We start from the raw sequence: 20,737 nt of genomic DNA, 5'->3' as shown, positions 1-20,737 counted from the left end.
ACTCCAATTCAGTGGTGCCAGGCTTTGGTCAGATTTGGGGACATTGTTTCCAACCACGTCTATGGCTAACAAGCAGATGGATCGTCTGCTTGCACCTTTTTGACCAGGAGGCTAAGAGAGCTGAAGGAGGGTTTACTGTGAAGGTTGACATTGCACACCTGTTGGGGCCACCACTTAATAATGACGTTGATCACTAGGGTTGGCAGTTTCTGTCTACAGGTAGTGGTAGTTCACATTTGTGTACAGACAAGGCTGAACCTCTATTTCTGGATGTACTTCCTCACTGGGATCAGGATTCACTTCTTAAGGCAGTGAGTCCCATGTTAGCTCAAATGTGCAGGAATCTGCAGTGGCCTCTCGTACCTGTGAACCTATTCAAGTGTAGTACTCAGATCTTGCCGAGCCATTAATAGACATCATAGAAACTTCTGGCCTTTGTCTATTTCGACACAGGAATGGGCTACACAGAGGATTCAGACAGGTCCTCGAACTTGAGCAGCTCCTTTACGTTACCTCACTGAGGCTGCTCAGTGCTGTTCCAAATTGAAAATACAATGTTCAAGGCATATCTAAACCAACAGGTGACACTCAACAAGGTATCTCACTGCAGTGGCAGTACCAATTTGTTTCTCAGTAAAGTTGAAAAATGTTAACATTTTTGGCAAAAAGTGTCAACTTTCTCTGAGGAATAGTCCAATGAATTTCAGCATGACAAGTACATTTTGACGTTTTTCTGGCCACTCTACTTTACCCACATAAAAATGCCTGCATTTGGAGCTACCATTTCTAATGTAGTGCTCCTTGCTGTTCCTTGTTAGTGGCATAAAAAGGTGGATGCTTGACCACTTCTTAGGTAGCGTGTGTCGTCCCTAGTTTCACTCTAGAATTGGAGGAGTTGACACATAGGACACTCAATGAACGATATTTTATACCAGGCATATTGCGTAAGCATGGGCGTAAAATCCGTTCCGCTTGCAGAATTTGCGAATTTTTGACCAATTCGCGTTCCGCAAATCGCGCAAATTTGTCAAAAAATTTGCAATTCACAAGCTTGTGGATTTTTTTGCTTGGTCACAAGACTTTTTGTCCACGAGCACGCAAAAACAGACGCGAACACGCAATTGCACAACGCGAGCATGCAACTAGCCCATGTACGACCGCATGGGTAACCTCACGGTAGCCGCGCTGAAAAAAATCCCACGAACACGCAAAAAGCCCCGGAAGCACGCAAAAAGCCCCGCGAACACACAAAAAGCCCCGTGAACATGCAAAAAAAAAGAAATTCGCGGATTTCGTGATCCGCGAATTCGCTTTCGCATGAATTCGCAGATCACGAATTCGCAAATTTCGCCCATACTTAATGCGTTGAGTTACTTTCGCTTAACAGATGCATTGCTCAAATTCTTGGTTTGTGTTAAACAATTTAATGCATTCTGGGAGCTGTAATCTTGATTAATTTCCATTGATCCAATTGAAAGATCAAACCTGAAAACAAAGATTTGTAAAAGAAAGCTTAGTTCTACAGCACTGTGTCTTTGGTGACATGGTATTATCTGTTAACCTTATGGCACCTCGAGCAGCACTGTTTTTGTAACCCCACCAAAGTCCACATTAGTTTCGAGTTTAGTTGGGCACGACAAAGGCTTTCATTGTTGTATTGTGCGTGCACATAAAAACAGTACAACTTTCAAAGACTTCTTTTACAATTGGAAAGTAAAGTAATGAAAGACTTTACTCTCAAAGGGCGGCTACACCCTGTGTTTACATCTCTGCTTTGACCTGGCTGTGCCAGAGAGCCGCTTGCGGTGATGTTTGGTCGGTTTAAACTTTCTATTAAACTTAAGTACATGTGTACTGTTTATATAGAGCATTACAACAGTCAGTTATGTATACGCGTCTGCCACGTTACTATCTCTGCTTTCCAGAGTTCGCTTACCCTTCGAGAAATCTCCAGAAATCCCAATTCACATTTCCAGTTCACACATTTATTAAATTTTACTCAGACATTTCAGTCTTTGGCTGGCCTTATTAGATAGGGGAGGGCTGCTTTTGACAGAAGGAGCCTCGTGTTCTTGTTTGTAAGTGGAATGCAGCCTGGTGGTAGAACTGCCTAAGCCTTGACGCTTTCTTGTCTGGACATTTGTGTTCACTAAAAGTGGTCTTAGGTACTTCAAACTTTCCGTCATTAGCACAGCCCACCCGTGGCTGGTGACGGAGTGGTTCCGTCACCAGCATAGAATGGGTTAAAGTTCCATACAGTGAAAAGTATAAAGACTGTTGTTCTCTTACCCAATCTTATAGCATCAACATACAGTGGTTCCTGAATGTCCTTGTATTCAATGAAGTCTGACTGGATTGTAAAACTTTTTGCCACAACATTCACTAGATGGAGATATTAAATCTGCAGAATGTCCTTCAACGAAAATAATCAGTTGTTTGCGTTTCACTCAATGCATTCTAGGCTCCATACCTCTAGTGCCTTTGCCGACCGACTATCTAGGGGTGGAAGGCTCTCTCCGTGGGGGCATTAGGTCCTACCTATGTATAAAGTCTCAGTAAAATACTTGCACCATTTTTTCTCACTTATTGTGTTATATGTTTAAAAATAAAAAATAAATGGAAGGGAACCAATTAACACAAAGCTGCTGAGAAATCCATGCCCATCTTTAACCACTGATAACGAAACCAGAGTATTGCACTAAAGCAGCACTAGCCAGGATGGCCAATTCCTAAGTGATTCACTTTCGTTTTGAAGGCTCTGCAGTGTGGCAAGAAAAGTCAGTAAATTTGCCCATAAACTCTCCTCTAAATCATCTACTGCCTATCTGCAGCACTTAGGCTCTTGTGAAGAATGCCTATCACCCTGAGCGTTCCCTTTGGGTGGGATACCCCCTGGACATTACAGGTAGACTGGTCTCTCTTCACATAATTATGGGACTGGAGACAACAACAGAAGCAGCTACTTTGGACATGAGCATCCCCCCACGCTGCTGTCCCGCTGGCATGCTCTGCCTGCTCTGAGACTCTGTGGAAAATATCAGCAGATATTTCCTGGAATCAGGGAAAATCATTGGAAAAAGTTCCAATATTACTGTTTTTGGATGGGTATTCACCAGAGCTGGAACAAAACTTGTAATTGCTGTATTTTAACATGAGGAACCCAGCTGGAAATGAAGATCTCCCCTTTGGTATCCTTGCAACTAAACAACCGCGTCTTCCAAAAGAAGATGAAGACCTGGCTTTTCAATTAGCCAACCTACTCAGTGCCAGGAAATCCTCACATGTGATAGTGCGCTTTTTAAATACACATAACATAACATGACAAAGTCATAAAGATGGTGTGTCTGAAATTAATCAATGCCGTATGTGAGGATGACCCACCAATAGAAGTTTCTCAGCAGAGAGGCATGTTCCATTAATGATACCTCATTCAATTGATCCCAACTTTTACTCCATCATCTGCAATACTTCCATATGTCAACGTCCCCAGTAGTTACACTTTCATTGATACAGTTACAATAGGCTCTGAAGTGGCCACAACGAGACATCTTAGGCATTCTATAAAAACAAACAAAGGCATTTGTTGGCTCATTGTTTGCCCCAATTCTCACCATGTTCTTAATGAGACCTCAGTAGGTCTTTGCACAGGAGGTTCCTTTCAAATAAACTTCATTAACACATGACAATATGTAATAAACTTTACAGACACATTTCCAAGGCTTATTACCCTTTTTTTAGCTAGACGTGGCAAGTATCTTCCCTCTGCATTATTATTGGCAAACCGTAAAACCCCATCTGCCTTTGGACAGCCTATTTTCAAGCAGTAACTAAAGTTTCCTGTAACATATGTTTTTTTTCTGTCTTACGAGCTCAACTGGACATCGGCTTCCCTTCGGTATCTGGGTATCCAGATCTTCCACTCCCTGAGGGAGGGTAACTTGGGGAAGGCACCACGATCCAGCATGGCATTTTGGAGTTCTCTGCGGTTGCCCTTGATGGCTAGGATCTCCCTGACAAAAATTATCATGTTGCCCTGCTTACTGTATTTCTTTGGCCATCTACCAGTCTTGATGCCTGCGTGCTGGTTTAAGCCATTGGATGCGTTACTGCGGGACCTTATCTTGGCAGATGGAAGATGCAGAGTCGCACTGCGGACGTTGCAATGCCCTATGGGGGATGGAGGACTGGGGTTGCCAGATTTTGAACAGTACCATCTGGCCGCACAGTTGCAGTGGCTGGCGCAGTGGCTAGTAGAGGTTAACCAAGACGGCATATATCTAGCTGAACCAGGGCAGCACCCCCATCTATCATTGGCCAAATTATAGAACCCGGCCACCAAGGTCCCCTATGCATCAACTCTACAAACCACTGATTTACAATGCTGGAGGAGGTGCATGGTCCGACTTCCGATAGGTCTGAGATACACGCCAGTGTTGCCATTGATAGGGCTCCCTCATTGAGACCCCAGGTGATATTTGGTGCAGAGCAAATGTCAGCTTGGACTGAAGTGGGAATAGACACAACCGGGGATTGTTTTGAGGAGGGATGCATGCTCCCTTTGGCGGAGCTGGTGGAGGGCTATGGACTGCCTCCTGGCCACTTCCTCTTGTACGAGACGCTGGTGAGGACATCTGAACAATTGTGGGGCGCAGGGCGGGAGGAGCCGGCGACACATGGGGTTCTTCATTCAGTGGCCACACTGGGCATGGCCAGGCACCAAATTAAGTGGTTCTATGCATCACTGTTGGAGGCATCCCTGTCCCCGCTGTTAGATATATGGGGTAAATGGGAGAGATGTCTTAACAGAACTCTCACTGATGCGTGGGGACTTGTATTAAGATCTCCCAAGAAGATCTCCCATAATTCACACCTCAAATATTTACAGTTTAATTATGTCCATATGACATATATGACCCCGCATTGCATGCAGGTTGCATTTGGGGGTGAGCCCAGGGAGTGTCCACGATGTTGACAAATGGATGCGGACTTCCTACACTTGACGTGGAGCTGTACAATTATACAATGGTTTTGAGAAGCAGTGGTGAGTAAACTTACTGACACACTGGGTTGAGCGTTGACTCAATCGATTGAGGTTTGCCTCATGGAGCTGTATCCAAGACCACCTAAAAGTAAGGAGGGAAGTCGATTTATCGACCTGACCCTGGCCTTGGCCAAGAGGTGAATCACGATCACCTGGAAATCAGTGGCTGGACCACAGCTTGTGACTCAGAGGTCTTGCCCTGGGCGGCGGCGGAATGCAGGGCACTGCCCAGGGAAGACCTGAAGGGCTTGCGCAGGTGCCCTATCGTCGAGGCTTAGAGAGAGGTATTATTCAACTGGGAACATCCGAGCTGCCCCAACAGCGAAGAGGAGGAGAGGGGGATTACCCCAACACAAAGGACCTAGTTGAGAGAATGTACAGAGGGGAGGTGGGAGACCGCAGGAGAAGCTACGCCATGATTTCTGACATATACCTGTACTGACCCCTGCCATTCGCTTCACCCGAGTAGCGTTCTCCTCTTGTGGAAGCTCTCCCTGGTTGCTCCCCCTCTTCCTCCCCTTCCCCCTCCACTTAGTTGTAGGTGGTTGATACTATTCGAGAATGGGCCTGAACCCGATGACAGATGGACGACTCCACTTGGCTGTGCCAGTGGTGGTGAGCGATCCCCCTGCATGGAGAGTTGTAGTACTAGAGACAGTGCATATAAGGAATGGTTTCTGTTTTTGTTTTCTTAAGATTTAGTTTAATGGTTTCCCTCTGTAATGGCATACGACCATTGATTTTCACTGAGATAGATCGCAGGTAGCCCACCTCTCATTGATAAGATTGGGCCCTAGGGATTGCAAGTAGGAATGACATGGGCACAACCAAAATATATGATTGGGTGGGTTTGCTATGCCCACACCCTGTGACACATGCACCGAGTAGTATCTGTTCCATTTGATTGCATTGATTGCTTCACTGCTTATTTTTGCATTGTATGGAATACACTCAACTTAAGACCAACTGCCCAAACAGATAAACATTATATATCATGAGTTTGTTAGATATCACATCTTGCATTACTTTATGTGAATGTTTTATGTATGATTAGAAATGCCAATAAAAATATTTTCAAAAAAGATATATATATTTTTCTTGCCTTTCTGCAACCCACTCAATTACTCCCTAGAACCATCTCTAAGCTATTTAATAATCAATAACACATTATTAACTCAATACCGAATACTATAGAACTTAATTTGAAAACAGACACCACTGTGCTCTTTGCTTCCTTGGAAACTCCTATCGGTTATTGTATTGAGACCAATTATTGTAGAATGAGATCTTAAGGATCCTTTAATCTATCACTCTACTATATCATCCAAGGGCCTATTCACAAAGGTAAACTTACAGTTTTGTGTAAGGGTGGAGTTTTTTTTGTTGGTATTCACAAACTACAAGTTAATAGTAAGTTTATGACTGTGGAGATTCTGCAGTCGAGACACAGAACTCCGCACATACAAAGATAGCTTGTCCTTTTCCAGTAGGCTGCATTATGAACTGCATCCTGATAAAAGTGTCCAGACATTTTGCAACACATATATTGTATTCATTTGCTTGTACTTGTGTTTTCAGGAGCAACGTACATGAGGATATACATGGTGTTAAGAAGGAGCATAGAATCACTGATTTCAATGCATCAATATGAAGTAAGCAAATGGGCTCAATAAACAATCAATATGCAACCACAGTAAATAGACAAACTTAACACTATAAACAATCACTGTGGTTAAAACTACAAATGTACATCAGAGTATTGTATACAGCTATTGGGCAAAGAAAAGTAAATTAGCACTATAAACAAACAACTTGGATCCAGATGAGCGAATATATAATGATCTCACACGGAAGCATTACCGCCCCCCAAACTTTTACTTCTTCCTATAAATATGAATTAACACTTAGCAAAACCAGTAGTATACCATATTTTCCAAATACCCTTTCTGAAATAACTTCTTTGAACATTGAGTAATAGATGAACAGTATTTTGGTTTCTTGGGTCTATAAGTTTGCAGGGGCATAACCCAGGCCCCTGCAGCCCGTGGCACAAAGGGGCCCTTAACACTCCAAAGGGCCCCAGGCCTTCAGGAGGGGGGAATAGCTCATAGTCAATTGATTTCTTTGGTATGTGCAAGACTTAGGGGCCCTCATCACATACTGCAGGGGGGGGCACCATTATTTTGTGTTACGCCACTTTGAGTTTACACTGCTATATTTAACTACTGGCCTCTGTTTTATAGTTAACTTTCAGTCCAGGATCTGACGGCTTATTGGCTAGTTGCCACACCACAGTCCACATTGGAACCTAAAGGAGGTCTGGAGATATGTTAAAGTTGCTCTTATACTTACCCATGTGACATGCTCCAGTTACTGCATCACACCGGTCATCGCGGCAACTGCAGCTCTGTTCACAGTTAACCCCATATTGCCCGGCTAGGCAGGTCATGTTGCAGCTGAAATAGAAAAAAATATATATTTACGAAATATTCCGAATCCATGGTGCCTAAGATAAGACATATGGGTTAGAAGGACCACTTACTCAGTTTTACTGGGTTTTACTTAACAACCTTACTTAAGGGTACAGTCCGACGGAACAGACAATTGTCAGTTGTGGTGCGATGGCCACATCACAAAGGAGTTCGAGCCTTACAAGATTTTATTATCTTCAAAGGAGTCTATTTACTTATTTTTCAAAGGTAAATTTCAACCTACGAGTGGTCCTATGGAACAAATAGTAGCTCTCAGAGAGGTTGTGCCTACATATAATTACAAAGAAGAAGAAAAATGTGTACCTGCAATTCATTTCTGAAAGCTCAGCCACTTGCAGATAGTTGCCCTTGCTTCTGAATTAATGCGTGACCATATCTCAGAACTCTTGTGGGTCATGTTTGTGCTGAAGTAGCCAACATGCAGACACCATTTACAGTAGCACACAATGGCCCTAATTATAGGGTGCACAGAATTACTGTGCAGTAAAACCATCGTGGAGTACTTCTGTTACTACAGAATGATACTGTTGCTGTACAACTCGAGGTTTAATTGCTGCCCTATTCTAAGTTATTAAGGTCAGAATGGGGATTAATATGCATATGGCGTTTTACCACACCTGAAATCAGCACATTCCTGACCTCCTTTCCCTCTGCAAATTCTTACAGGTGCCACATGGAGGATTTGTGCAAGGAAAAATTGCAGGAGCACGGTAATACACCCACCTCATGGTGTAAGCATGATCATGGTAATACTGGCATGCTCATAATGATGTATTTTTTGGGGGGGTTGTTTTGGTTCTTTGGTTGAGGGTCTTCAATACAACCCCTGTGAGACTCTGGTTTACTGATACAAGTGATTCATTCTCCTTTGATCTAAAAATTGCAAATCTTCGGAAGCTGAATTCATCTCTGCTTCACTCTCCCCCTTGATTGAAATCATACTTATAATGATGGCTTAAGGATCTGGGTGTGCAGAGGGGTTAGGCAGTGTGAGTCTGTGTTGTCTGAGTACCTGAAAGATTAATCACCACTTTGTTCAAGCAGTATCTGCAGACAAATTTAAGTCAGATGAATCCAGTATTAATTAGTTTGCAGAGTGCCTTTATCATCCCAGTGTTCCCAGTGTTGTCATCTTTCCCCTCATGCACAGCACTCAGAGAAGAGGAACAATCACCTCTTAGTAAACCTGTAACCCTGTTCTACTCCTTAGTTCTGTTTCAATTGGTTTCACATATAATCTCTAACCTGACTCCAGCCCATCCTTAGAGCAAGGCAATGTCTAAGGCCTGGCTGATTCACAAAGGAAAACATATTCTTCTTTGTAAATTTAAATTATTTGCTATCCACAAAGGAAGTTTACCAGAAGTAGCTTTATAACTATGGAGTCTCCGCACAGAAACGATAGGACGTAATTTTAATTGCGGAGACTCCACAGTCGTAAAGATACTACTCGTAAAATGCCTTTGTGCACAGCAAACAATCATACACTTACACAAAAGTATAACTTTACCTTTGTGAATCAGTTCCAAGGTATCCAGGTTTAGTGAACAATTCAATTACTGCCTTCAGTGCCTACTACTATCTGAATTACAACCTGCCAACTACAGTATCTGCTGTACATTAGGGAGCTTTGGGGACGGAGTGGAGTAGAGTTAATCATCGTGATTACTAATCTAAGAGCCATTAGGCCTGCACTTTGACTCTTTTCAGTGTCAATCGCTGACATGCATCATCAGTCGGTCTACATATTTTTAGCACTTTTCTGTGCCACGTCTCACTCCCTGGGTACTCACAGTAGCAGCACTATCTCGCAGATAAGTCTATCTGGGGAGAACACTGCTTACCCAGGGTATATTTAAATGAATGGAATCTATTGGTTTTTGCCCAATTGGTTGAAGAAACCATTGAAGTTACTACTCAATACGTTTTATTCACCTAATACACAAGTGTCCCCCTCTCTCAGTATTGCACCTTCTTCTGTTGTGATCACATCTTCATCTGTATCAAAATAAAAAATAAAACTGGTGTGAAGCCGGTAAATAGCCTGGTCAATTTCCTCCATGCATGGTACAGATGCTGCAGTCCCACACTAAATCTTACATATCGAGAGGGAAAGCTCCTCAAAAGAGTTCTTAGGATGATTTAGATAATGAGTGTAGAAAATAATTTTTTTCAGCATGGCCATCCCAGAATTTCACCTTTTTCGGGACACTTTATGCTGGTTATTGAACTCTGTGCACTTATCCCTGCTAAACAGAAGTAAAGAATCTGTGCTTTTCCTTTAACATGGCTATGTTGGCTCACCCCGATAGGCCTATTTATCGTGCCTTTAAGTCCTTTGTAGATGGTGTTAGAAACATACAGGGCCTGGAATTTAAATGCACCTTGGGACTGCAGCACAGTCGGTGTCATCCACTGAGTGGGTCTGTAAAATATTGCTTCATGACTACCTTGTGTAGCAGGAAGGCAGCATCCTAAAAACCTGCTGTCAAAAAAAACCTTTTTGACAGGGGGGAAACCCTTCTGTTAAAGATTAATACATCACCCCTCATTACACTTTGTCAACCACAAGTTAGTGTCTTAAATTGGTATGTTCCTCCCATGACTAACTCTCAAATGCTATTTTCACTGGCAGGGCTGTGGCTGGATCCTAGAAAATGTCAAAGTGCATATTATAAACTTTAATCTGTAACTTTTCAACAGGAAAATTAGTCGTTTAGGAACTATATTTTATATTTAGTAAAAGTACAATTCATTAATAAAGTTGGATACATATTTACATATCTAGGACAAATAACCTTTAGAAAGTTGTCTTTTACCTGCCTGAAGCTCATGGAAATAATTTCCATTAGTTCTTTAGCAGCTGCCCCCAAGTACCTGAAGGTATAAATGTGCAAAACCTGCTCCAAGAGCAGACCAATGACTTATGCCTGGTAACAGGAAGATCTGGGTTTGGGGCATTTGATCCCTGTCAGCCCAGGAAGGATGGTTGGGTCAATAAATCAATCAATCAGGATTTCTGAAGCATGACTAATCACCCATGAGAGTATCCAGGCACTAGGAATAAGCTGCTGTGGGTGGTATCATCAAAGAGCCAGGTCTTAAGTCCCTTTCTTAATTCCGGGAGGGGCGTGGGGAAGGGTGAGGACCCAAGATCTTTGTTAACTTGAAAGGGACAAAGGTGAGGTCACTCCATTCATAGTGTAGTGTAAGGAAAGAGCGGAAGAAGAGAAAGCCTTTCTCCCATATGCCCACAACAGCTAGGTTGGTTATGAACCCAGCCGAAGGAAACTATCCCAGAACTGATTTGGAGTGGGCACAGAGGAGTGCACTACATATTTCACTTGCCACACCTTTGGGTAAACACAAAAGGTCTGCACAAGGAAGGAAGGATTCCTCCATCTTGACTTTCAGGAGTATGTCAGTCAGTCAGAATATCTTTATTCGACTTATTCAAAGTCATACAAAGAAACAAAAAACAATAAAAACATTACATGCAAAGCTTTTTCCTACATTTTCCTAAAGAACAATAATATAAATATACAATTTAAAAGGTATTATACATAGTTAAAAAACAATATTTCATTTCAGAAGTAAATGTAAATAATAAAACATTTGCTTTAAGGCGAAGTTTGACAGACAGCTTTCGCCCTTGCAGCGGCTACCAGAAAATTAGCAATGCAGAAAGTAATGCGGGGATTAGGCATTAATTGTAAAAAGAGCAGAGCCTGTCCCACCTGTGTGAAGCCGGCCTCTTTCAAGATGGGAAACAAATATTTTTTCCTCTGCTCTAAGTACAAACTACAAAACATGACAAAATGCATTGTATCCTGCACAGAAAACTGGTCACAACTACAGGGAGGGGCTAGATCTGGCTTCTGCCAACTCTTAAAAGAACCTAGGTGAAAATGTAACAAATTAAATCTAAACTTAGTTAATAAAAACCTGTGATAAGGGAGTGTAACAAAACTAAGATAAGATGCAAGTGAGGATGAGCTAACCAGGAGGCTATGTTCCCTTACCGATGGTTTCAGCAATTCGTATTCCTCACGGCATGCTTCCTTCCTTTCCCTAAATGACTTTTTTATAAAGTCAATATCATGTGCCTTAATTTTCTCTGGGAATGAAAAAAGCTCCGGGCGACCCAGATCTGTGAATGTTTTAGCTAAATAGGCCAGCCATGGAATATTGCTATATTTGTCCAGAGATAAAACATCGTGCAAAATTTTGTGGTTCAAGGGAAGATCTTCGTTCAACCACATTTTCAGCCACAGAATCAGAGGGGACAAACTCAGTGTGTCTGACAGATAAGGTAAGCCCACCTCTTTGTGAATAGAGTAAGTTGGGGTTGACTGTGGTACAGAAAGCAGGGTTCTGATAAATCTATTCTCTGCTCTCTGTATTAGGTCTAGATTTGCATACCCCCACAAGGCGGAACCATATAGCGCAATGGCCACAGGTTTACACTTATAGATTTTTAAGAGGGCTTCCATAGGCCTGGCCCCTATCTTACCAGCAAAACCCAAGAGAGCTGATGACGATCTAATTACAGCCAGCCTCTTTGCTCTTATCTGTGGGCCCCAAGATCCTTTCTGGTCAAACAATACACCTAAATAGGGAAATGTGGATACCTTTGAGACAGGGTCTCCCCTGCAAAAAAATGTTTTATGTCTTTTTTTGTTGCACTCACGCCCCATTACCATTGTATGTGACTTAGAGACATTTACCTTAAGGTCCAAATTTTCCATAAATGAACCGAAGGCGTCCAAAAGATGCTGAAGGCCAACACCAGTACGAGCGATCAGCACGGCGTCATCCGCATACAGAAGTGCCTTGCCGTACCCCCTTTAATAAAGATTTAAACAGTGGGGTACGTCTACCATCATTTGTTACGCGCACAGCTGCAAAGAGCTCCTGGTGCAGAGTGGCCATAAACGCAACCAAGGCTTCATCAATGCCCATCTCCAACAAGATCAACCACAGTTTTGACCTATTGACCAAGTCAAAAGCCGAGGAGAGATCCATGAATGCAAGAAACACGGACCCCTCCTTGGCCACAGTGTATTTGGAAATAAGCAAATACAAATTAATGCACTGTTCAATGGTCCCTTTTCTTTCTCTAAAGCCGTATTGTATTTCGGACAGCCCGCCACAACTCTCAACATTCTCCCTCAATCTGAATAAAAGGACTCTACCCAAGATTTTTATGGTTGAGTCCAAGAGGGATATAGGCCTATAACAGGCGGGATCATCCCGCTGGCCTTTGTTTTTGACTTTCAGGAGTAATGTGCACTGTGGCATTGAGGTACTGGTTGCAGTAGGAGAAATAGGAACTGCTGAAAAAGTGGCTGGGATTGCCCCATGGAGCATTTTCCAGGAGTCCCCCCTCCCACTGGCTAGTGCCAACCATAAATGTGGCAGCCCAAGCAACTCTTTCCAGAATACTTTTTTGACCTATAGAAGATCAGAAGAAGACTAGACCTGCTGCCTGGGATTTGAGAAGAGCCCAACAGGACTGGACTTGCTCCCTCTTGTACCCAGGGCAAAGAAGTGAATTCCAAAGGTCATTTGGCTGACCTCCTGAGTTACAACAGGGACACAACAAGACACACAAGCCCTTTTTCTTGAACCAACCAGTCGGGTCAGTACCAATTAGACTTTGGCTGGACCTTGCTGGTGGCTCTGCTGGAGTGCGTCATGGCCCTTTACTGCTGTCGCTGAGGTCCCGGGAGCCTTAGAAGTGACTCAGAGGTGCTGCTCCAGAAACCCTAACAAGTGAGGATCTTGGCAGCTGTCAGGGTGACCTTGCAGAATAGTTGTCTGACGTTGATGCATCTTCCTCAGATACAGTTTCAGGCTTGGTCCGTGGACGGATTTTGAGCTTCATAATAAAACAAAGCCAGAAGGTAAAACCTTTGACTGGGACAAACCAGCTTGGAGTATTCAACCAGTGCTCCATCACGGTTATCCTGAAATAGCTACTAAGTTCCGACCTATTATTTTCATAGTCTATTATTGGTGCTTAGGGCTTTCTGGTGGTATTTTGACATTCAAATTAAGAAATTCATATCTTCCGTTCCTCTTATTCAATTTTTGTCATTTTACCGTCATTCCACTTATTAGGATTTACTCTACTTGCCTAATTCAGCTTTGGTATTTTTATTGTTTGGTGTTTTAACTTTATTACTGTCTTCATACTTCATAAATACTTTACACATTGCCCTAAGTCAAATCTTTCTGCTATGTGCCATAGCTACCGTGGGTTGAGCGCAGGTTAATTTGTTGACTTTAGGGTTCAACCTGGCAAGTTTGTGTTCATATTACTTCAGTTATACCATTGCCACAATCCACAGCATCCACTGGTTCGATTTGTTGATCATACTACTTACCATAATCAAGCCTATATTTGGTGAAAGCATCTATACTTTTTCTATGATCACTGAGTCAAAACCATCCTTTTTGGCAATATGCATCCATAGTGTCAAAGTAGCCCAACTGTAACCTCCTGCCCTTTACTCCCTCACCTTTTTAGGCAGTTCAAAGTAATCCCACTATAGAACCAAGCTAATTCAGATCCTACAACCTAAGCAACCAACGGACCCATCTCTTGAACCCCCTGTGTGACTAGGACTCTTAAAATGGTTGGCACTGCCAAACCTACCTCACATCTGGAACAAAAGGGTTTTCTCTGCAGTTACTAGTCAGTCTTATAACTGGCTCAGCTGAAACTATTTTATTGTCTCCTCTGCAAGATTTTGATCCCAACAGCTGACAATGTGTCTCTCCCTCATAGACTGTTGACTTTTATCTAAAGCTTTGAAGTACCTGTGCTCTGCAATCTACTTCTCAATGGTCCATAGACTTCAGAACTTCTACTTATAAGGGAGGCATACATGATAGGGTTGTCCAGAAATTATAGACAGCACATCAACCAGTTCACTTCATAGCAGGCACAACTAGAAATGCAATTTTCGATCTGCCCATCTCTTTATATACTTGCACATCCATTCGTAAACTGCCCTTCAAAGGCCATGGTCATACTTAGTATGCTGTTCAGTTTTTCATGTCCGATGTTGACGCTCGTCTTTTGTAGTGCCAAAAGTGCAGCCACATTAGTCCCTACTTATTGAGCAGGTTCAGTTGATATACACATTAACACCATAGCCAGGCTGAGCACAAATCAGGTGGGTATATTGTTGATGAACTGAGCTCCTTTACAGAACAATAGGATGATCAAATAATCATTGATTACATTATGTTGGTGGTTAGATGCATTTTTGACTGGTTGCAGCCTTCCTTTGATATGTGTGTTTGGAAAATATCAAGCTGCATCATGAATTAACAATCAACTAAAGCAGCTTTCTAAGTTGTCCTGTGGTTTTCTGTTTCCTTTTCTTATTTCTGTGCTTTTATTACTCTGGGATTCTGCAGTGTAGAAAAATAGGCTTTGGCTTTAACTTTGAGAATACTGAAATGTGGTGGAAAGTGCAACAACATGAGCATAGATAAAATGACCTACAACGTGGACTCACATCCAGCTTCCAAGACAGAGCTCTGTGAGCCTGCTACCTAGAAAGGACCATCTTCATGGGAGTGAGATCTTCTTATAAATGTGTCTAAGGTGTGGAGTGTGGATTTTAGACTCACAAAGTTCAGATTTTCAGGCTAATGGAGGTGAGGTGTAAAGTCTCCTTTTCTATGAGAGATGAGGTCATCCTCCATGTAGCATCATGTGCTAATAAACATTGGTTTCAACCAGGGACGACTTTGCCACTGGTGGCGCGCAGTGCGGCAATCTTTGTTGGTGCCCCCCAATGACCATGTTCTTCATAACCCGTCTCTTTACATGTTTTATCATTTGTTATAGTGCTATCATATCAGTGTAGTGTGTCAGAGCACTTTACATCACACACATTATACAGAATCATACGTGTGTAAATCAGTTCATAGGAACGGTTACATTAAACAATGAGGATTTCAAGGTGTAGTAATCAGATGCCATCCAGGATGCAAAACATAAGACAGTTATCGGGTTGGCTTCACTAATGAGAATGTATTTCTACCCAAACAAACTGTTTTTAGCAACATTAGGATAATGAAAGACTAGGGAAAAAACATAGGGTTTTAACCTATACCTTGCAGTTTGCATGCAGCTCTTTGATGACAGTTCATAGGTCACGGGTATATTAGGATTGTAACTTATGAACTACAAGTAACATAAGGATCTCTAACAAAAGCAGTAACCCACTGAGCTATCCACATAAAAAAAACATTTCTGTGATCTGCATAGCACACATGCTGTACAGCAAGCCCATTAACCCTCTATGCTACTTTATGATGAATCAACATTGCCACTAGAGAAAACTATGATCTCTCTCCAACAGCTACATTAATCCTCAGAGTTATCTTGACATTTGTATTAGTCCCTGAAAATTGCAGGACACACAAGGAACTTTGCAGAAGGTGATTTGAAACGCATAAGATCTTTCAAAACACAGCAATCACCAAGCGTGGCGCATGGTTCTGTGGCACTGGTCTCACCAACTTAAAGAAATGGTAAAACATGACCCAGTGTCTACCTCAACATCAAGAGTTGAATTTTAATGAGTATTCGACTAAATGCCTTTTGCCTTAAACCATTCAGTTACATTCCCATTAGGAGCAGTTCCATTTCATGCCAATGGAAACAGCTTATTGTCCATTGCTATGTTAGTCGTTTATTCTACATGCAATTTTTGAGGCAGGCTCAATATTCAGAAACATGGAGCAGAGAAAAGAGGACTGACTCTCAGTGTCCAATGGAGATTCCTCCTCCATGCCTATTACAATTGTTTATTGAGGCCTGGGTGAACGCTATCAATTCTACAACAGATATTTTAGCATCAATTAAACAATTCAGGCAATCATTTATACAATCAATTAACCACATGAATTACCAGTAAGGCCTCGAGGAGGCAACTGATCAATTTATAATCAATTAATACATCATTCTTGTAATTTGTTAAGGCTTGGCCCATGAAAATCCATCAAAAATTGATCAAATACCTCTTACTGCACAAAGAATGAATATCAACCATACAAAATCATTTATGTTATCAAGCAATTACTTGGGGCACCTCAATCTGTAAGACGTTTGGGGTGCAGTTCGGGGTATCAAACGGACAAAATACAACAAAATGGAGGTGGTGAGGAGAAAGCACATGGGCGAGAAGGCAACGCTGAGGGTGTGGGGGAGAAGCACACGAGAAGAACATAAAGCGCTGCAGAGGGGTTAGAAAAGCACACAAGGGAGACAGCTGGAAACACAAGCACTCTCATAGAATACTGAACCAAAAAGAAAAAAGATGCGCCAGAACAAACAAACCGTGGAAAGATACTGTAATGCATCCTTGCTCTAGCACATGGACAAACACAAGAGAAGGAAGTAAAGCCCACACAACTGTTAAAGAAGTAGCAAGCAATTGAGAGTGACAAGGAAAACAAGCAAAGGTAAGCAATTGACAGGCTCTAAGCCTACTGTAATATGATCACGTGAGGATGGTGAGACAACTATAGCTTTCTGGTGGCCCGTCCTAAAAATTAACGCTATCTGTTCAACCAGTAGATACATTGATTAATTCATAAATCAAGCATTAGCAAACAGTCAGAAACAGAACAAAGAACATTTTTCAAACAACATTCTTAACCCCTAATACCTCATCCCATTTAACCAGCATTTCTTCAATAAATCCATCCATCAATCAATTAGTAAAAAATAGATTAGACCAAGGATTAATAAGCTCAGTAATCAACTGGATCATCTATAAATCATGCTGATGAATTATGATATATTTGTTAATCAATCAATCAATCACCTAATTAATTTATTCACTCAATCAATCCATTAGTAGTAGTATAACTTTTTATATAAGTTAAACCATCCTAGGGTAGATGAAGGGTAATGTAATGAAAAACCCACCTAAATAAGTCAAAAGAATAAAAAACTAATACGAAATATTACATAACGAAATACTCATTATAAAACCTATAATATGAATGACTAAAGAGAAGCCTACTTGGATGCTCTATCAATTTGGATTAAGAATTATTGGGAATAAAAACATTGCGTTTTACAGAGGACGGAGACAACACAAATGTTGGCCTCATGATCCACATCAATAGAGTTAATCAATCTATTAACTAATAATGGAGCAACTTGCCCTTAAGTACCAGGCACAATTTAGTTATCTCGATAATGCCAACACTGTTTGTTCACATGTATCAGATCTCAGGGTGCCTCGTGACACAGCGCAATGATTGAATCCCAGAAGGATGCATGTCAGAATTCTCCACTTTGAGCGATGTAAAAAGTACTTTGGGCAAAAAAATAGAAAGTGAGCCTCAGTTTCCTTAACTGAAGGGCAGAAAGGTCACTCCTATTGCGAACCAGTTAACCAGTTTCCATTTTTCAGTCAATTAATGAAAAAGGAGGGTACCAATTCTCACTAAAAGTGTAATATTTTGGCTTTATGGGGGGTGATCTTATTGGTGTAGGGCTCACGTTTTGGAAGACACTTTTGGGGGTAGGAACCCGTCTGTCACATCCTCCCGCCATGCACCCCGCCAGGTTTCAGTTACAATAAGCTCCAGTAAACCCTCTTAATCTGAACAGTCATAATAATAAACATATTTTCTGGTTTTCCCACATTTCAGACATATGTAAACTACTACAGAGGTCCTTAATCACCTTTAGCCAAGGTGTGGAGCAGTTCATATGTAGTGCTATCAACTCTTTCAGCACCATCTTGTATGGAGCCAGTTCAGGGGTGGACCAGACTCTTATCCAAATGTTAAGGTCCTTAGATGAACAATGTGATCATCCCTCTGTAGAGCAAGGTCCAGTTTCAACAGTATCATATGAGCACTACTTGGTAAGTTGAGTAGGGACTGTTGGAATGCATTTTCCATACAGACTAGTGGGCTAATAATACAGTGTCCCCAAATTTCAGCCCCGTACAGAGCCGCGGCCAGTGGAACTTCTTTATAAAACTTTAGTATCGGGTAAAGTGCTGTACTGGAAGTACATCTATACTTTAGTAAGATGGCTGACGATTGACGTTGCAGCAGAGATTGGCTTTCCTCAAGTTGGGGCTTCCACAACAATTTGCCTGATAGTCTCATTTCTAAATATTGAAAACTCGTGACCTGCTCAATTGGGATACCATCTACTTTCATCTTGCCTTTAAATGTATAATGAGTTTTTAAAGCCATAAATTTAGTTTTCCCTGCATTTATTTTGAGATCTCTCATTTCACGGAAAAAAAATTAAATTCACCCAACAATACTTGGAGACCCATGGCAGTACATGATATGTGTAGGGTGTCATCCGCAACCATCTGCACTGGAATACTGATGCTTGCTAATTTAGGAGTGTTGTTTTGGCACCTATTCAGCCATTCCACCAGGCCGTTTATGTATAAACTGAAGAGGGTGGGGGCTAATAGCCACCCTTGTCTAACCCCGCAGTCAATGGGATTTCTGTTTGTGAGCTCTCCTTGGTTATTCCACTTTATTTGAGAAAAGTTAACTATATGAATTCAGATTCAAATTATTACAAGATCTTCAGGGATATTATATTATTTGAGGACATCTCACAGGCCTTTCCTGGAAGCTAAATCAAAAGCAACCTTCAAATCCATGAAGGCCACATAAAGGTGATATTTTCTTAGAGGGATGTACATCCAGCAAAGTCCAACCTGGGAGTCAATTACAATCTGATGCTCTTCCATCCAAGCTTGGAGTCTGAAGAGAACATGATCTTTTGCAGAAATTTATGGACGAATCAGCTTGTAGTTTTACGGTCTGTCTCTTGCACCCTTCTTGTGGATAGGAAAATTATTGACCCACACCATCTCTCAGGCAGTTCTTGTTCAATAACAACAGCATTTGCTAGACTGAGTATTAAGGTATGAAATCCAAACCTCTGGTTCAGAGAGAAACAAATCCTCTGGGATACAATCAGGCTCTGGTGACTGCCTCCGCTTAACTAACTGAAGAGCAGCCTCAGTCTCTTTTAAAGAAAAAGTGCACATAAAGGGTCTGCGAGCTCAACGAGCACTGGTCTTTTTGCTCAATGTCACTTGTATCAGTTAGTTTAGGTATATCACACTCTTTATAAAGGGAAGAAAAATAACAGGCCTACTGCTCATATGGAATAAATGACTACATTTGGAGGATAATCGTTCTATTTCCTACTATAATAATGTTCTAAAATGTTTGGGTATCTTTCTTTTTTAGGGACTCTGTAAGCTTCACCCAGTGGGCCTCTTCCCCCCCTCTTTATTGTTAGTCCTCAAAGTATACTTGTATAATTTCCTAGTTGTAGTTAATTCGATTAGAGTACCTTTTCTAGCAGCCTCGAGCAACCCCAACTTGACCTTTTGGCACACCCTGTTAAACAACAGGCAGGATGAGTACAAGTTGGTTTTACCTTTAGCATGTGACAGCAAATTGTCCTTAATATGGCAAACAACTCAGAATGAGCCAGAACAAAATTCCTATCTACAAGGCCAGTTGTATCATAATAACTAAAGAAATCGGCAAAAGCCTGATATACTCTGCCCGGCTTAGAGGTATCATTAACTATATCTACCCATTTTACGTTTCTTTGGTTATTGGTAAGTGCCAGGCGAGCAGGGTAAGGCTCTGCTTTGCTAACAAGAGGAAGGGCGAACACTTCCGATGCTAATTTCAAGGCCGGGGCATTGTAGTCGCTGTATGAGCGAAATACGACTCAGAAGTCAATTATGTGCGACCAAAATCTTTGACCCAAAAAATATATCCAATATAGCTTGAAGTACCCCTCTTAAAGGTGGGATTGGCTGGGTAATCCAAATTCGAGTGTCCATTAATGGCTCATAACCCATTCTCCAATATGAGATAGAAAAGGTGCTCAAAGGGGAGCCAAAATCTCAGATATTACCCACTGCTTGTCTCCATCTACCAACAGTGACAGGAATGGCTCATGGAGACAAGAATGTATATTAAAACCCCGCTAAAATCACTGGCTCGTCATGTTTAATGGAGTTAAGAAGATTTTGAAGATAAAGTAGTATTTGGGCGTCGTTATTGTCCATAACAGTGCAGGCACATATGTAAGTATCAAGTAAGGCCAGGTTGATACCCACAATGTCCCTTGAAGCAGACTCTAGTATTTGAATCTTAC

The 20,737-nt window shown here is 41.7% G+C and overlaps 1 protein-coding gene across 1 annotated transcript in view; it reads right to left on the bottom strand.

Moving 5' to 3' along the window:
• SCARF2 (scavenger receptor class F member 2) overlaps positions 1–20,737 on the bottom strand; it is a 629,499-nt gene that overhangs the window by 193,862 nt on the left and 414,900 nt on the right. Inside the window, exon 7 of the mRNA XM_078667105.1 lies at positions 7,394–7,497. Within this exon, the coding sequence (XP_078523231.1) occupies positions 7,394–7,497 (104 nt within the window). The remainder of the gene's footprint in view (positions 1–7,393; positions 7,498–20,737) is intronic.

Source organism: Lissotriton helveticus, chromosome 11, assembly GCF_964261635.1.
Source record: "Lissotriton helveticus chromosome 11, aLisHel1.1, whole genome shotgun sequence".
Classification (NCBI taxonomy): Eukaryota; Metazoa; Chordata; class Amphibia; order Caudata; family Salamandridae; genus Lissotriton; species Lissotriton helveticus.
This window is presented reverse-complemented; position numbering and strand designations above follow the sequence as displayed.